The sequence below is a fragment of the Brachycentrus maculatus genome, unplaced genomic scaffold (assembly GCF_059751285.1).
Source record: "Brachycentrus maculatus isolate JH-2025_06_01 unplaced genomic scaffold, ASM5975128v1 h1tg000017l, whole genome shotgun sequence".
In the NCBI taxonomy this organism is placed as follows: domain Eukaryota; kingdom Metazoa; phylum Arthropoda; class Insecta; order Trichoptera; family Brachycentridae; genus Brachycentrus; species Brachycentrus maculatus.
This window is the reverse complement of record NW_028280771.1, coordinates 2,470,083-2,484,139: the sequence shown is the minus strand read 5'-3', so window position 1 is coordinate 2,484,139 and position 14,057 is coordinate 2,470,083. Positions and strand designations below refer to the sequence as shown.

The 14,057-nt window shown below is 31.9% G+C and overlaps 1 protein-coding gene across 6 annotated transcripts in view; it reads right to left on the bottom strand.

Annotated features, from left to right (window-relative positions):
- The window catches only part of LOC148313203 (uncharacterized), a 56,212-nt gene extending 42,442 nt beyond the window's left edge, over positions 1-13,770 (bottom strand). The window contains exons 1-2 of one of the 6 annotated variants that reach the window (XM_088266697.1): positions 6,827-6,972; positions 5,463-5,719 (exon numbers count right to left, since the gene is read on the bottom strand). In XM_088266697.1, coding sequence (XP_088122823.1) covers positions 5,463-5,512 — 50 coding nt within the window. In that variant the 5' untranslated portion in view covers positions 5,513-5,719; positions 6,827-6,972. Of the gene's footprint in view, positions 1-5,462; positions 5,847-6,463; positions 6,973-13,243 lie in introns of those variants that run through there. The other 5 variants (XM_088266680.1, XM_088266670.1, XM_088266689.1 and 2 more) reach the window with 5 other exon arrangements.
- Positions 13,771-14,057: the final 287 nt, after the last annotated feature.

Here is a 14,057-nt window from a genome sequence, read left to right as displayed (position 1 = left end):
TATTATTTCGTTGTAGGCTAGATTCTTATTTTAATTAATTGATTCGGCAGTCACTTTGTGGTAAAATCTATCCATTTTAAATTTTAGTTTTGCTTAGTAAATACCACTATTTCTTAAAACATAAAACAGTTCGTTCATTACAATGACTTCCAGTAAATTGAAAACAAGAATCAGGGAACATGAATTATGTTTTAATTTTTATTATTTCAGAATTCGCTAACCATTTAATAGATAATGAAAAAAAAACCAATAATAACGTTGATATCCTAAAAATGGTTACTGTAAAAAGTAATAAACTGCAACATTTTGAAACAATAGAAATTTATAATTTTGGTTGGTTGGAATAAATTTCATTTTAGCAATAAGCCCGCCAATGTACTTATTTATTTTCTGTACATGAAGTTGAAATAAATACAATAAATAAAATTTAAAAATAATAATAATAATAAGCCCATAATTAACAATATAACAATGAAAAAGCTCTCCAGCCTCCCTCCTATTCTATATGTTCCAACTGATAAAAAATAAATAAATACCCCTAAATAAATAATTACCCCTTCTTCAACCTTCAACATCCCAAGGACCCAACTCTAAAATTTAGAATTAGCTTCACATATGGTGTTTGAAAATGATGCAGAATGCATCGAAACACGTGTCACAATAGATTTTAAGAAATAGTAAAATTAACTAAGTAAAACACAAATTAAAAACAGATTCCTATTCTCAAGGAAATCATGACGAGTGTCTAACTTACACAAGATTGTTCGAGTGCGGATATACAACCCAGAGTGCCCTTGTCATTGCTGCCATTCTCATGCCTTCCTATCAACTATTTCTTTCCCTATTTCCTTTACTACACACAGTTTTTTTTACTATCTAGGTGCACTTTTTATAAAGACGAAGGCTGTTAGAAAAAATCCGAAGGGGAATTCAAATATCTAAATCAGCTATGACTCTTCTGACGAAGATATAAAATATTTGGTCCAAATTAAAGCATACAAAAACCAATTTTGTGAAATCTCCAGACAACAATTACAATGAAAAGATGACGTCAACTAAGTACGTGGTGTTATTAATATAATTAGTTACTTTAATTTTACTTCTAGACTTTTAATTTCAAAGACTTTCAAAAGAAAACGGTTGTCGATCAGTATTGCCAGGGAGTTATTGATACCAAAAAGAAAAATTATGATTTTTTTTTTGACAAGTAAAGGTAAATTTTGACAATTTTGTAATTTTTTGACAAGTAAATCTATATTGCATAGTATTTTTTTACTTCCGTATGGAGTATGTCCGCCTCCGTGGTGTAATGGTTAGCGTGTTTTTAGCTACCGTGTTGGAGATCCCGGGTTCGTTTCCCAGGGGACGTGAAACAATATTAGTGATTTTACACTCTAATATTTATTTAATATCACCCTGGACTGGTACCTGAAGCGCGGGAGTGATCACCTTGCCTTCATGTAAGTAACGATCAAGATAACACTGCGTAAATACGTTGCAGTGCCCTATGCACCATTGGGTGGGAAGTGGGAATAAGGGTTAGAAGAAAGAAGGAGTACGGTATTTTTATACACATCATTTGTATCTCTGCAAATATATTATATTCTACTTTTGGGTGCTTTGCAAATAAAAAAATATATACTTATACTTATATTCTACTCTTAGATCCAAAGAAATTGTAATACGGGACAGATCACTTTGCGTTCATATAGATACAGTAAACCTCCCTATAACATTGAGATAGGTACTGCTTTATCGGAGAGCAAGTTATAAGGGGTAAATATATTTATATTGTTTTTAAAAAAATATTAATGATGACTTATTTAAGTTATGCACCATTGGGGTGCGGATAAGTGTTTTTTTTTTTAAATAATACTTATGTACAAGACAGTTTTTTTTATTACTTCAAAGTGAAAACCTGTACTTGGAATTTTATTTTATTTTATTTTGTAATTTTTCGTAAATATTCTGTTCGTTTTCCGATAAATATAATACATAAATCCAAAAATCTAATAAAACACTTCATTCAACAACTAAATAACTCGGTCGGCGTTGAAAGTATGAAACAATATTGAATCACAGAATGTCGTGTTACCAGGAGAAAATATGAGTGGAGGAGGTGTGTGGAGGATGATGCGCTGCAAATAGAAATGTGGGCCAGACAGCCACCAGAGACGCGGCTCCATACTGCATACTGCTCACTGCTCACCGCATACCGACTGGAATCTATCCTGGTGATATTCCGTCTGCTATTTATACGGTGACCTTTGCAGGACAACGTTGCATAAGGCAGTCGCGTACAAAAGCAAACTAAATCAATAAGACGTTTGACCGATCCGTGCAGAAAAAGTCACCAAATTGGGAGATCATTAAATCTACCCACTGAAAAATATTGGCTCATTCAAGGCTACATATTATGAACTTTAGATGTAAAAATTACTTTTCAGACAGAAGTAGTAGACTCGTAATTGTTCAGGGCACTGCGGGTGTCAATCCAAAAATATAACAGGAGTTTAAAAAAAGCAAATATCACTCGTGATATGGCATTATATATATATTTTTTTTCATATATCTTTTTTCACCTAAATATTGGCTCTTTCAAGGCTACATATTATGAACTTTAGATGTAAAAATTACTTTTCAGACAGAAGTAGTAGACTCATAATTGTTCAGGGCACTGCGGGTGTCAATCCAAAAATATAACAGGAGTTTAAAAAAAGCAAATATCACTCGTGATATGGCAATATATATATATATATATATATATATATAGATATATATATATATATATATATATATATATATATATATATATATATATATATAGATATATATATATATATATATATATATATATATATATATATATATATATATATATATATATATATATATATATATATATATATATATATATATATATATATATATATATATATCAATATCAATGCAAAAATATAGGAGTTTAAAAAAGTCCAATATCACTCGTGATATGGCAATATGTAAATTTTTTCATAAATCATTTTCAGCAAAATATGATGCAATAAACGCCTCTCTCTAAAATAAAATATTCCCACTATAAAAAAAAAATATAAACATAACTAAAAAATAAATAATAACCTGTATACCTGGGGTAGGGAACCTTTTCATTTCTTAAGGCCACATTGATTTTTCTGATTTTAAAGCCGCTTTTGTAAAAAAAAAATATGTCAAACCATCGACTACTTTTTGAATTTTACGGACACAAACATCCTTATGTTATTTTTTTATATGTAAAGATATTCATATTTATTTATATATTTTTTAAATTGGTACAAGTAAAAGTCAAGTCGCGAGATCCTTACCACTGGCCCTTAACCTTAATTTTAAATAAGTTTTATATAAAATAAGATTTTTTAGAATTAAATAAGTTTTTAAGGTATTAAGTAAGAGTTTAAGAAATGGTGGTATTTACGAAGTAAACTTAAATTTAAAATGTATATATTTAACCATAAATTGACGAATCAATTAATGAAATTATTGTAAGTTATTTGGTGTGAGTTTTTTTTCATTTTGAGAAAATTATACTATGCACCATTGAAGTGTGAGGATCTGAAGAGTGAGAAGAGGAAGACAGTGTAAATACTAAATTTATTTTATTAAAATTAAACACTTGAATAATCCACTTTATCGAGTTTTATTTTTATTTACGACTAGTTTCGAAAACGACAGTTGTTTTCGTCTTCTGGTACAAATTAAAACTCAGAAGATGAAAACAACTGTCGTTTTCGAAACTAGTAAGTAAAAATAAAACTCGATAAAGTGGATTATTCAAGTGTTTAATTTGAGTAAAATAATCATGTCATTCCACATAATGAATGCCGAATCAATAAATAATACTAAATTTATGTTTGTCGAACGCAGGTCTTCATGCATGAAGCTAAACGAATTTATAGGGACTGGCGAATAATGCAAAAAATGTCGCAATTTAGTTGTTTCTTAATTTTCCAGCTCATGTTGGTCTATCTTGCCCGCTGGTCCACTCAATCTAAATATACCATACGTTACGAAAAAACGTAGGTATTTATTATTACATCGTATTTTGGCTCTTCAATGAAAACATTATTATAGGGAAATAAACATAAATAACTAAACAGTCTTTTAAATGGACAGGAGTGGGCGTAAAGCTATTTTACTTACAAACGAACGTATGTTTAAACCATTTAATGATACGATTTTTTTTTCCATTCTAAACGAAAAAAATAAGATTTTTAGTGAAAAGGGGAGTGCGTTGTTATATCAAAATGTAATATTTAAAAACATAAGGTAAAATCTCGATATGACGAACTAATTCAAGCAAGCGGGTGTCCGCTGAATTCAATGGTCCGTTATAATACTATTGTTATATCGTCGCCTTTATCATACAAGTGTGTTATTTGCGAGATTGTTGATTTTCCAAGAGCGCAATTCAAAAGCTTTATACGATAATACAATACATTGTTCCAGCGCTTTTTTTCCATGAACGCGGTGGAACGGAGTTCTGACATCTTTTTTCACGAATATACAAATATTTTAAAAAAAATTCTTATTCAATTAGACGAAACAATGTAATTACAATATATATTTATATAATTCGTCAAAGTGATAAAAAAATGGCATTATAATGAATATATAAATAATATTTGAATAAAAAAAATTTAAAACCTTGACATGAAGTGAGTTCCCTTTTTGTTTACAAAAAAAGCCCCGTATTTTTCACTGTGATGTCAAAACATCTACATTTACATATGAAATTATTAATGCTTCGAACTTTCATAAATACAAAGTTATTCTTAAAATCTTTTAATGTGCAGAGTGTATTCAATCTTATCACTCCCGAATAAAAATACAATGAATGTTTGGTGTATTATGTATGTATAATAATATTCAGGGGACGCATCTTTGCGTTCGCGATCTTTTAAATTTATAATTTATCGTTGGATATCTTATATAACGTTAAATTCTTCTGAAACTGGCTACTGTAGAAAATTACTGATCCCGGAAAAAACAATTTATAATTTAACTTAATAAAACAACAACAAAAAGGACAAAAATATTTATGAGAAGAATACATGGAAGCAATGCACGGACTACCACATTCCCTTCTCGTAAAAAAGTTTAAATATCTGCGATATGTTTTGGTAAAAATCTTGGTGAAATTCAATATTTATAGACAAAAGATGACGGCACACTCGAAAATATTGTTAAATAATGATTAACATTTTTTTCATCTTATATTTTCTTGAAATAATTTATAGCTGCAATTTTAAGCTTTGCTGCTTCCTTATTTTCCGAGTTTTTATTGTTTTATTTTAATTAAAGTGCTCTGAAGAGAGTTATTATAAATAAATCTAGATACCCTAGGGTAGAATAAAAAAATACTTTAATAATAAATTTTCATCGTGGGATCGAGCTAGTTATTTGATTTTGAAAAAATGACTTACGCAGAAGACTGACATTTTTTCCTTTTCCACACAGGACCACATATGGGCATTTTGAATTATAGAAAAACTTCACTTTCGGGTCGAAACAAAGCCAAAACATGAAACAAACTCAACTTCGGAACTTTTTCACTTTTCACTCATGTCCAAAAGCACTGCAAGACCGATAATTACCGCGGACAAGCACGTTTTGAAAGGCAAAATGAAATAAATAGCGCACGTTTGTTCCTTTGTCTCTTGCTGACAGCAAAAATATACGCCTGGAAAACAGGTTTATGCAATAATATCACCGGCAACTAAATGTTAAAACTGCAAACTGCTTTCAGAGGGGCCATGTCCATACAAGAATGGCCAATACATTACTCTAAATTCTCGTTTCGCTGGTTTCTTTGTGTATAGATTACACATTGCAAATAATGTAAAGATTTTCAAAGGATAAAAATATGCGATTAGAAAGATATGCATGTAGGGTAACACGACGAATTATTGCCGGTCTAATAGTCATTTGCAGTGCATAATAAAAAGATAGATAGTGTTTTTTGTATACGAGATTCATAAAAATACGCATGATATTTCAAATATTTAATAAATTTCATTTTTAAGTATTTTGTTTTAAAATGAAATAAAAACATAGTTTATGACACAAATGTTTCATTTCAATGCAAGCTTAAGCGGCCCGTGATTGAAAAAATAAACGGACGGAATAAACTTTTACTCAAAATCGCGACACTATTCATAAAAAGGGTAAAGATAGGTATGATAGACATTAAAAATACGTTTATTTCATTATGTAATTATTCTCTTCAATTTAATTTTCCGAATTGAGTAATTATGAAGGAAAGGCAACTAATTTATTATCAGTTTCAAAGCACCATTATGCTATTTAAATTAATAAAATTATAAAAATCTACGCTTCAGTGTAAAGTAAATAACTTTCTCGATTTGTTTATAGTCCAAACTTGGATGATATCTTAAACTGCCAATAATCGGCCGTGTCACCCTACCTATTGTGATCGTTTTATCTGTACATATATCTGCATAATTATGCGTCAGTACTCAGCAATGTAATTCGGTAACGCATATCAAATATGGCATTTGGTAAACACAAAAATCGATAACACTTTTAATCTTAATATCACTCGTGATCGAAATTATTCATCACTCCTGGATCGCACCGTTATCGCTGTTGCAAGCCGACATTTTCGCAACGAGGACATCGGTCGACCGCTCGAAGATAACTAAATGTAAATCTACGTAAACAAAAAAAAACGCGAATTTAATCTTGGATTCTGGCAAATATCCGATGCCATTAATTTGTCAATTTAGACACGTCGTAGTATGAGATCGGAAGAAATCGCGAGACTGACGTAGGTCGGTCGGTTTCGATCGATTCGGCGGGTCGATTGCCGAATTTGTCGCGTGCCATATTCGGCAATCACCGCTTCCTTCGACGGTCGAGTCGACATTGGAGTCGAAATCAATGTCAGGATCGGTGGAAGAACGCTCGCCGAATGCGACACACTTCTATATAGGGGGATAACTACATAATATAATATATTATACACCACATCCGGGTCGTTCTCAAAGAATTATCAAACACCGTTTTCAACAAAATTTCTCGTAATTTTTTAAAAAACTTATATTATTGATCTTTGGTTTCATACCCGCAGTATTTATCAGTATTTACTCATGTAAGTAATACTTTAATGACCTAAACAAATACTTGATTTTATAAAATAAAACAACTTTGTTTCTAACCACTTTTTTATTGGTGCATTTTTCTCTAACCGGTTTCAACAAGAACCTTGATTTTTGAAGAAAAATAATTAAAATTCGTAATTGTACCGAGATAATTAATTTTCGATTTATTCCAACACTAATGTTGCCAGATTTTCGCCCGTGTGACTTTCCAGAAGAATAAAAATTAGAAATCTTTCCACTGGTTGTCCATCTATTGGTGACACATCTAACAATCACTGTCAATTGTTTAACATTTAAAATATTTGGTGTGGAATCTACCGATAAGCTGAAATATTCGACGATAAAATTTAAATGAAAAAAATGAAAATTGAGTGAAATATCACGGCTTACAATTTTGCGGTCTAAATCATTTTGGGGCCTAAGCTACAGCTTGTTTAGCTTGTACGTAAATCCAGCACTGCAGTAGTATCTTTAGAAAATATCAAATAACACTTATGAGTATGTGGTAAATGCTGGAATACTAGTGCTGTCACACCCACATGCTAAGCGTTGTTGTACAAGTATTAGCCGCAGACACGTTGCAAAGTCACATACACGTTAGGATTTTTTTAAATCATTATCCTATACTTGGTATTGTCTTTTTATGCCTCACAATCCCTTCCTGTCTTCAGGATAAAAATTTGTTTCATATTTGCCCCATTTCTCTATTTTCAAAGAATTGTGTCTTTACAGTTTGGATAATAATTTGTACTTATATGTTTTTTCCTAAATTCAATAAACCATCAAAAACACCCCTATACCTCGTTCACTGAATTTTTATTTTATTTTCAGGTAAATTCGATTTCTTCAAATTTACGATTTGACATTTCCGTACGGTTTACCCACCTATTTAAATAACAAGGTATTCTCAAAGACTTTAAATTGTGAACCAATAATATTTAAAGAATACAATCCAGTATTCGAACACACTTCAATACGCTGTACGAATAGCGAATTAGGCAAATACTAAATATTTTTCACATAAAGCAGAGCAAAAACATGTAAGTATGTATTAATCGAAGGGATTGATCGATGTAAGACTTTCGAATAATTATTTATTTAAACCCATACAAAAACCTTTTAACGCATAAGTATATCACGATATATAATATTTTTTTTTAATTAAGGGACTTCTAAAATACTTAAGCTTTGCTCAATATAGATTATCCCTCCTGTTCCTAACACAGATTCAAAGAAAACATCTTTATTTAGTTAGAAGAAACAAAAATCCACTTAATGATCTTTAAACCTTGTAGATAATAACCAAGGTAAATAATAAATGCAATTCCCATCTAAAAAATCAAAAAGCTTTGCTCAAGACGTGGGTGTGTACCTAGTACTTAATTAGTACCTATTTGGTACCTACTTTTGGCTCGATTTATTTTCCAATAATTATTTTCTTTTCATTTATTCTATTATAAAGTCTTTTGATGATCACTTATAAAGTAGCGAAATTAAATGATAACGCATTGCAAAGTTGAGTCGAATTTGATTCAAATTGTTGAATGAATACCGAAGCGGACGAATATCGGGAATTCACTCTAACGAATATTTTAATATTTTTAATTTGAGTTTTATTTAGTAAATACATACCACTATTTATTAAAATCTACTGCGACACGTGTTTCGATGCATTCCGCATCATTTCAACCACCGTAAATGATGCGGAATGCATACAAACATATGATGCACCGTATATGATGCAGAATACTACGTTTATGATGCGGAATGCATCGAAACACGTATCACAGTACGGCTGTCCAAACTTAAAACACAGTAAGGGACTTTTTTTGTAGTACCTTTTTTTTGCATTTTTGGACTAAGTAGAATCTACTTAGTCCAAAAATGCAAAAAAACGCACTACAAAAAAATGTCCCTTACTGTGTTTTGAGTTCGGAAAGCCGAGTAGATTTTAATAAATAGTGGTATTTACTAGGTAAAAAATAAATAAAAAATTGATAATTTTTTTTCCAAAGTGACTGCCGAATCAATTAATGGAATATTTTAATAATTTATTATGTATTAAAAAGTAAGAATAATACATGTTGTATGTATAAAACATATGTGTATTGATCTAGTCTTTAAAATTGAGAAGTGTGGCTCAATAGTGGCCAGAATGGTGAATGTTACACAGTGCACAGAGTAATCATATAAACCAGCCAACGATGGGCCGTAAGCCCTGAACACGTTCAGACTTTTATATTCGCATCTCAACACCTTCGCCGTCTCTGTTGATATATCTAAACATTTATCTAAAAGTCATAATTACAAGAATTCCATCATTTCCATTATTCTCCGGCTACAGAGAATTTGATATAACTATATACTATACTCGTCCGCCTCCGTAGTGTAATGGTCAGCACGCTCTGCTACCGTTCTGTAGGTCCCGGTTTTGGTTCCCAAGGGGGGTAAAATAAATATAATTGATTTTTTCACTGTTATATTTATTCAATATTACCCGGGACTGGTACCTGAAGCGGAGAGCTGATCACCTTTCCTTTATGCGTAAACGATCAAGATAACACTACGTTTATATGACGCAGTGCCCTATGCACCATTGGGGTGCGGATAAGGGTTTTATTATTATATATACTATAAATATAACGCTTATAGTGTGAAACTTTGTAATGTGTGCAAATATTATCAGTCGTTCATAATTTCCTCCGAGATGTTTCTAAAATTGCTGTCGGCAAAATAAAATACAGTAAATTGCGCATAACTAATGCCAGAATACGTGGAGTTATATATCATTAAGTATTATATATACCATTATATCATAATGTGTAACATCTTCCAAAGCCCCACATAAAAATATATATTTTACTCACATTTTGAGTATAATGGAGTTTTCTCATCATGTTGGTTTTATTGGCTTATAAATTAACAAGTGTCGGGTTGTGGTCCCGTGGTTAGTGTCGCGGACTCTAAGTCGCCCACTCTACCACAATTTGATACCTATTTCTAATAATGAGCCGCTTAGGCTCACAGAAATAGTATGAAATTGACATATTTTTGAAAATAATAATAATAATAATAATAAAACCCTTATCCGCACCCCAATGGTGCAAAGGGGAATTCGTCATATAAACGCAGTGTTATCTTGATCGTTTACACATGAAGAAAAGGTGATCAGCCCTCCGCTTCAGGTACCAGTCCAGGGTAATATTAAATAAATATTTCAGTGTAAAATCACTAATATTTATTTTCACCCCCCTGGGAATCGAACCCGGGACCTCCAGCACGGTAGCTAAACACGCTGACCATTACACCACGGAGGCGGACAATAATGTAAATAATAAAAACACAAATATTTCTCTTTTGTTATTTAATAAGAATATGAAAAATCACCGTCCAAAAATGCAAATCCGAAAACAATTACATTATAAAACACATAAGTAGATACAATAATTTTTTTTGTATGAATCTTCTGCGAGATTCCTTTGGTTGAAAAGACTCCAAAATAATGGATTATTCTTATGATGTGTTATTATTGGCTAATAAATTAATTAAAAAAAATACAAGACTATCGGTACCATTCTAATTGAAATCTGTAGAGAAGTAAGGGAGATATGAAGGTTTAAACTTTAGATATTTTAATAAAACGAAAAATGGACACCGCTATACGTCATCAAATTTTACGACATCGGGTGTGTTATGGGGCGTATCCCTTTATGTATCTGCTTTATAGAGCTATAATAAAAGTAGTGCGGATTCGATTGAATATCGGGATTTTTCTGGATCGTCGGGATACCAGTCAATAATGGTAACATGTCGCTCACTCCTTTCAAGAACGTCATAAATCAAAATACTTGATTTTTCAGGAGAACGTTTTTAAAGTTTAAACATATAACACAATGTATTAAAAATAAATATCATGCCACTTATTGAACTTTTTACTGCGCAGCAGATCTTTTTAGGTAAAACCTGAAGGTTTTTTCTCCATTTGAAAAATATTTAGTACATTTAAAAAAAAATTCAATAATACCTTTTCTTCAAAATGCAAAAACAACACTTTCTGCCCTGTAGCGGGTAAATATTGAGTTAAAAATACGCCTCTTTTGCTGGTATATAGTACATTTTCTGGGCATTCTGAAAACATGCACAACTGAAAATTGTCGATTTTTGATTTATGACGTTCTTGAAAGGAGTGAGCGATGTATCGTGCCGATAGCTGTTACTTACACAGGATGGCACAAAATCAATCACCCTATCGCAAGATGTTATATTTTTTGCAAATGGCGTAATACGTCAATCTTTGATATTTGTTAACAGCTAATTTAAGCAAACAAATTTAAGGTGGCGCAAATAAATCATCCGATTTTGTTTTTGAATAACTTTTTTACTAAATAAAAAAAAAAAGATTTTGGGTTACGGAAATCTTTTTTTGGACCATAACAATTTTTTGTATTTAGTGGAAAAGATGATATCCGTCAAGTGGCTGCCGCCAGTGTTGACACACATTTGTGCCAGTTTTATCAATCTGTTTGTTTACTGCAGCTGACTAATTTACAAACGTCAAACATTATTAACGTACGACGCCATTTACAAAAATTATAACATCTTCCGATACGGTGATTAATTTTGCGCCATTCTGTAGATTTTTATCTATGGCCGCACAGTAAAATTAGTTAGTCTTTGGTGACGAGACCCGACGAACCGGAGCGAATGGGAAACGATCTACATAATATTCTAAATTAAGACTTATTATTGACATAAGACGAGACGAATCAATTTTATGGGAAGAGAATGCGGAAGTCTTTTCGGGCATAAACAGGGGTCACGACCCATCATCAGCTGGGCAAAGTGATGATTTTGTAGCCCTTTGAAATATTCGTCATTCTGTTCATGTTTGAACACCCGCTTGTCCACTACCCGGAATTACACGGAATTTTACCATCCGGCACGTCAGATACCGTTTTTAAATGATGATTGGCTTGGATTAGCTTGTGCTTTTGTCCATATTTCTTCGGATCGGTGCTCTTGATCAGTGCGTGAACACGTTGCGCGTAAATTCGATCACGCTAAACTGTCGTAGTCGTTTTCATTTTCCAAAACCGGACTGCCAGACGGTGAAATCCCGTGTAGTGGAGTAACGCCCTTATAACATGATTTTTCGTAAGTTATATACAATATCCTAGTATATATTTCGTACATCTTCAAAAAGGAGAGAATCTATTACATCAAAACTCCTCTAATCCGCCACAGGACTGGTCGAAATACAAAAAAGGTCGGATTATCGAAGATACAGAAAAATATGGATTTATAGTAAAATAAATAATCTCTGAACTCGTAATTGACTATGTATTGTTCTCTACACCAAAAACATTGCGATAAATCGCACAGCAAAGCTTAAATTTAAAAAAAAATCACTTGGTAAATACCACAATTTTAAATAATACTGATTTTAATTCAAATGGATAGATATTAATTACCACAAAATGACTGTCAAATCAATTTATTACAATTTAAACAATTAAAGACTTTAAAAGCAAAAGAAAAAGGTTACTTATTTGTAGGTTATTAGAACACGGTCGGGTCAATCGGAATGGGGTTCTATTGTATTTACAAAAGCATTAAATTCGGACATATTATGTCATTTTAATTCTAGTATGTGAAGTTGTTATGCTCGAAATATCTAGAGAGCCAATAATTGGGATAAATAGTGTTTTTTATTAAAAAAATTCTGCTTAATATAAAAAAAACCTTCGAAAACAAGAAATAACCAAAGAGAATTAAAACATCAATTTATATCACAACAATAAATTTCATTTATAAATCTTATAGTTATAAATTAATATTGACTGAACGAATTCGTGTGAAAGGCCAATAACTGAACTCCTATCTTATTTCGGATATTGTTGATATTTTTCATGAGTATTCCAGCAAAATTAATAGCCCAATTGGATTCCAGTGCGACTCTGGTTTTTACATAAAAATACGCATGTACAGTGAAACGTCAACAAAGTCTTTGACAAAACAAATATTATTTTACAGTCATGTTATGCATTTATACAAACGGAAAAGTTAAAAATAAACATAAATACCTGGATCGGTGTATCCGAGAACTGAACTATCACAACACTTTTATCTAAAATTGTTTGAAACGTTTTAAAATCAACTTTTAATGGCACCAAAATAAACAAAACGGGAGGCCATCCATTCCCCGTTTCGTCAAATTAAAAACGCATGTAAAATTAGAACAAACAGCTCGCGTTTGCCAACACCGGAGAATGGGGCAGCAATCTCAAGCTCACACGAAACTATCGCACTTTAATATTACGAAAATAGAATTATGCCTTTATAACACGTTGTTTATTCGTAAATCTGTCTCGTGTCTCAAATGCTTCATCAGATTTAGTGACCCATGCGTTTTTAAATCGCAGAACTTTGTCTAGTAGGCGCGCGACCGAATAATTAGGTTCCTATTTAAATTTTATCGGTCTAATTTCCATAGGTGATACACGTTTGGTCAGATTGGCCAATGAGTCGTTTGTGGAACAGCGCGCAACCGCTCGCGCGTCAATGACACGACTGGAAAGCTGTATTCTGTACTTGCTTGTAAAGTTTTGACAATATGGAAACGGGCGAGAGTAGCATCGATGTATTTCCAAGTTATTTGCATCCACAGACCAGCGTGTTAAAGGCACGTTCACACTTGCGAATCTGCTGCCGCAAGTTAACCCTAACATTGCGTTTTCTTACAATTTATTGAACATGGTAAATCTTCGCCCTTGTAAGGAAAACTAAAAAAAAAATAGTGAAACCGATCCTCACCCCCTGTATCCTACACTAATCCAATAAAAATTGTAACATTTTTAGTAAATTACCGTTGTTCGTACTGGGATACAACGGAGTGAT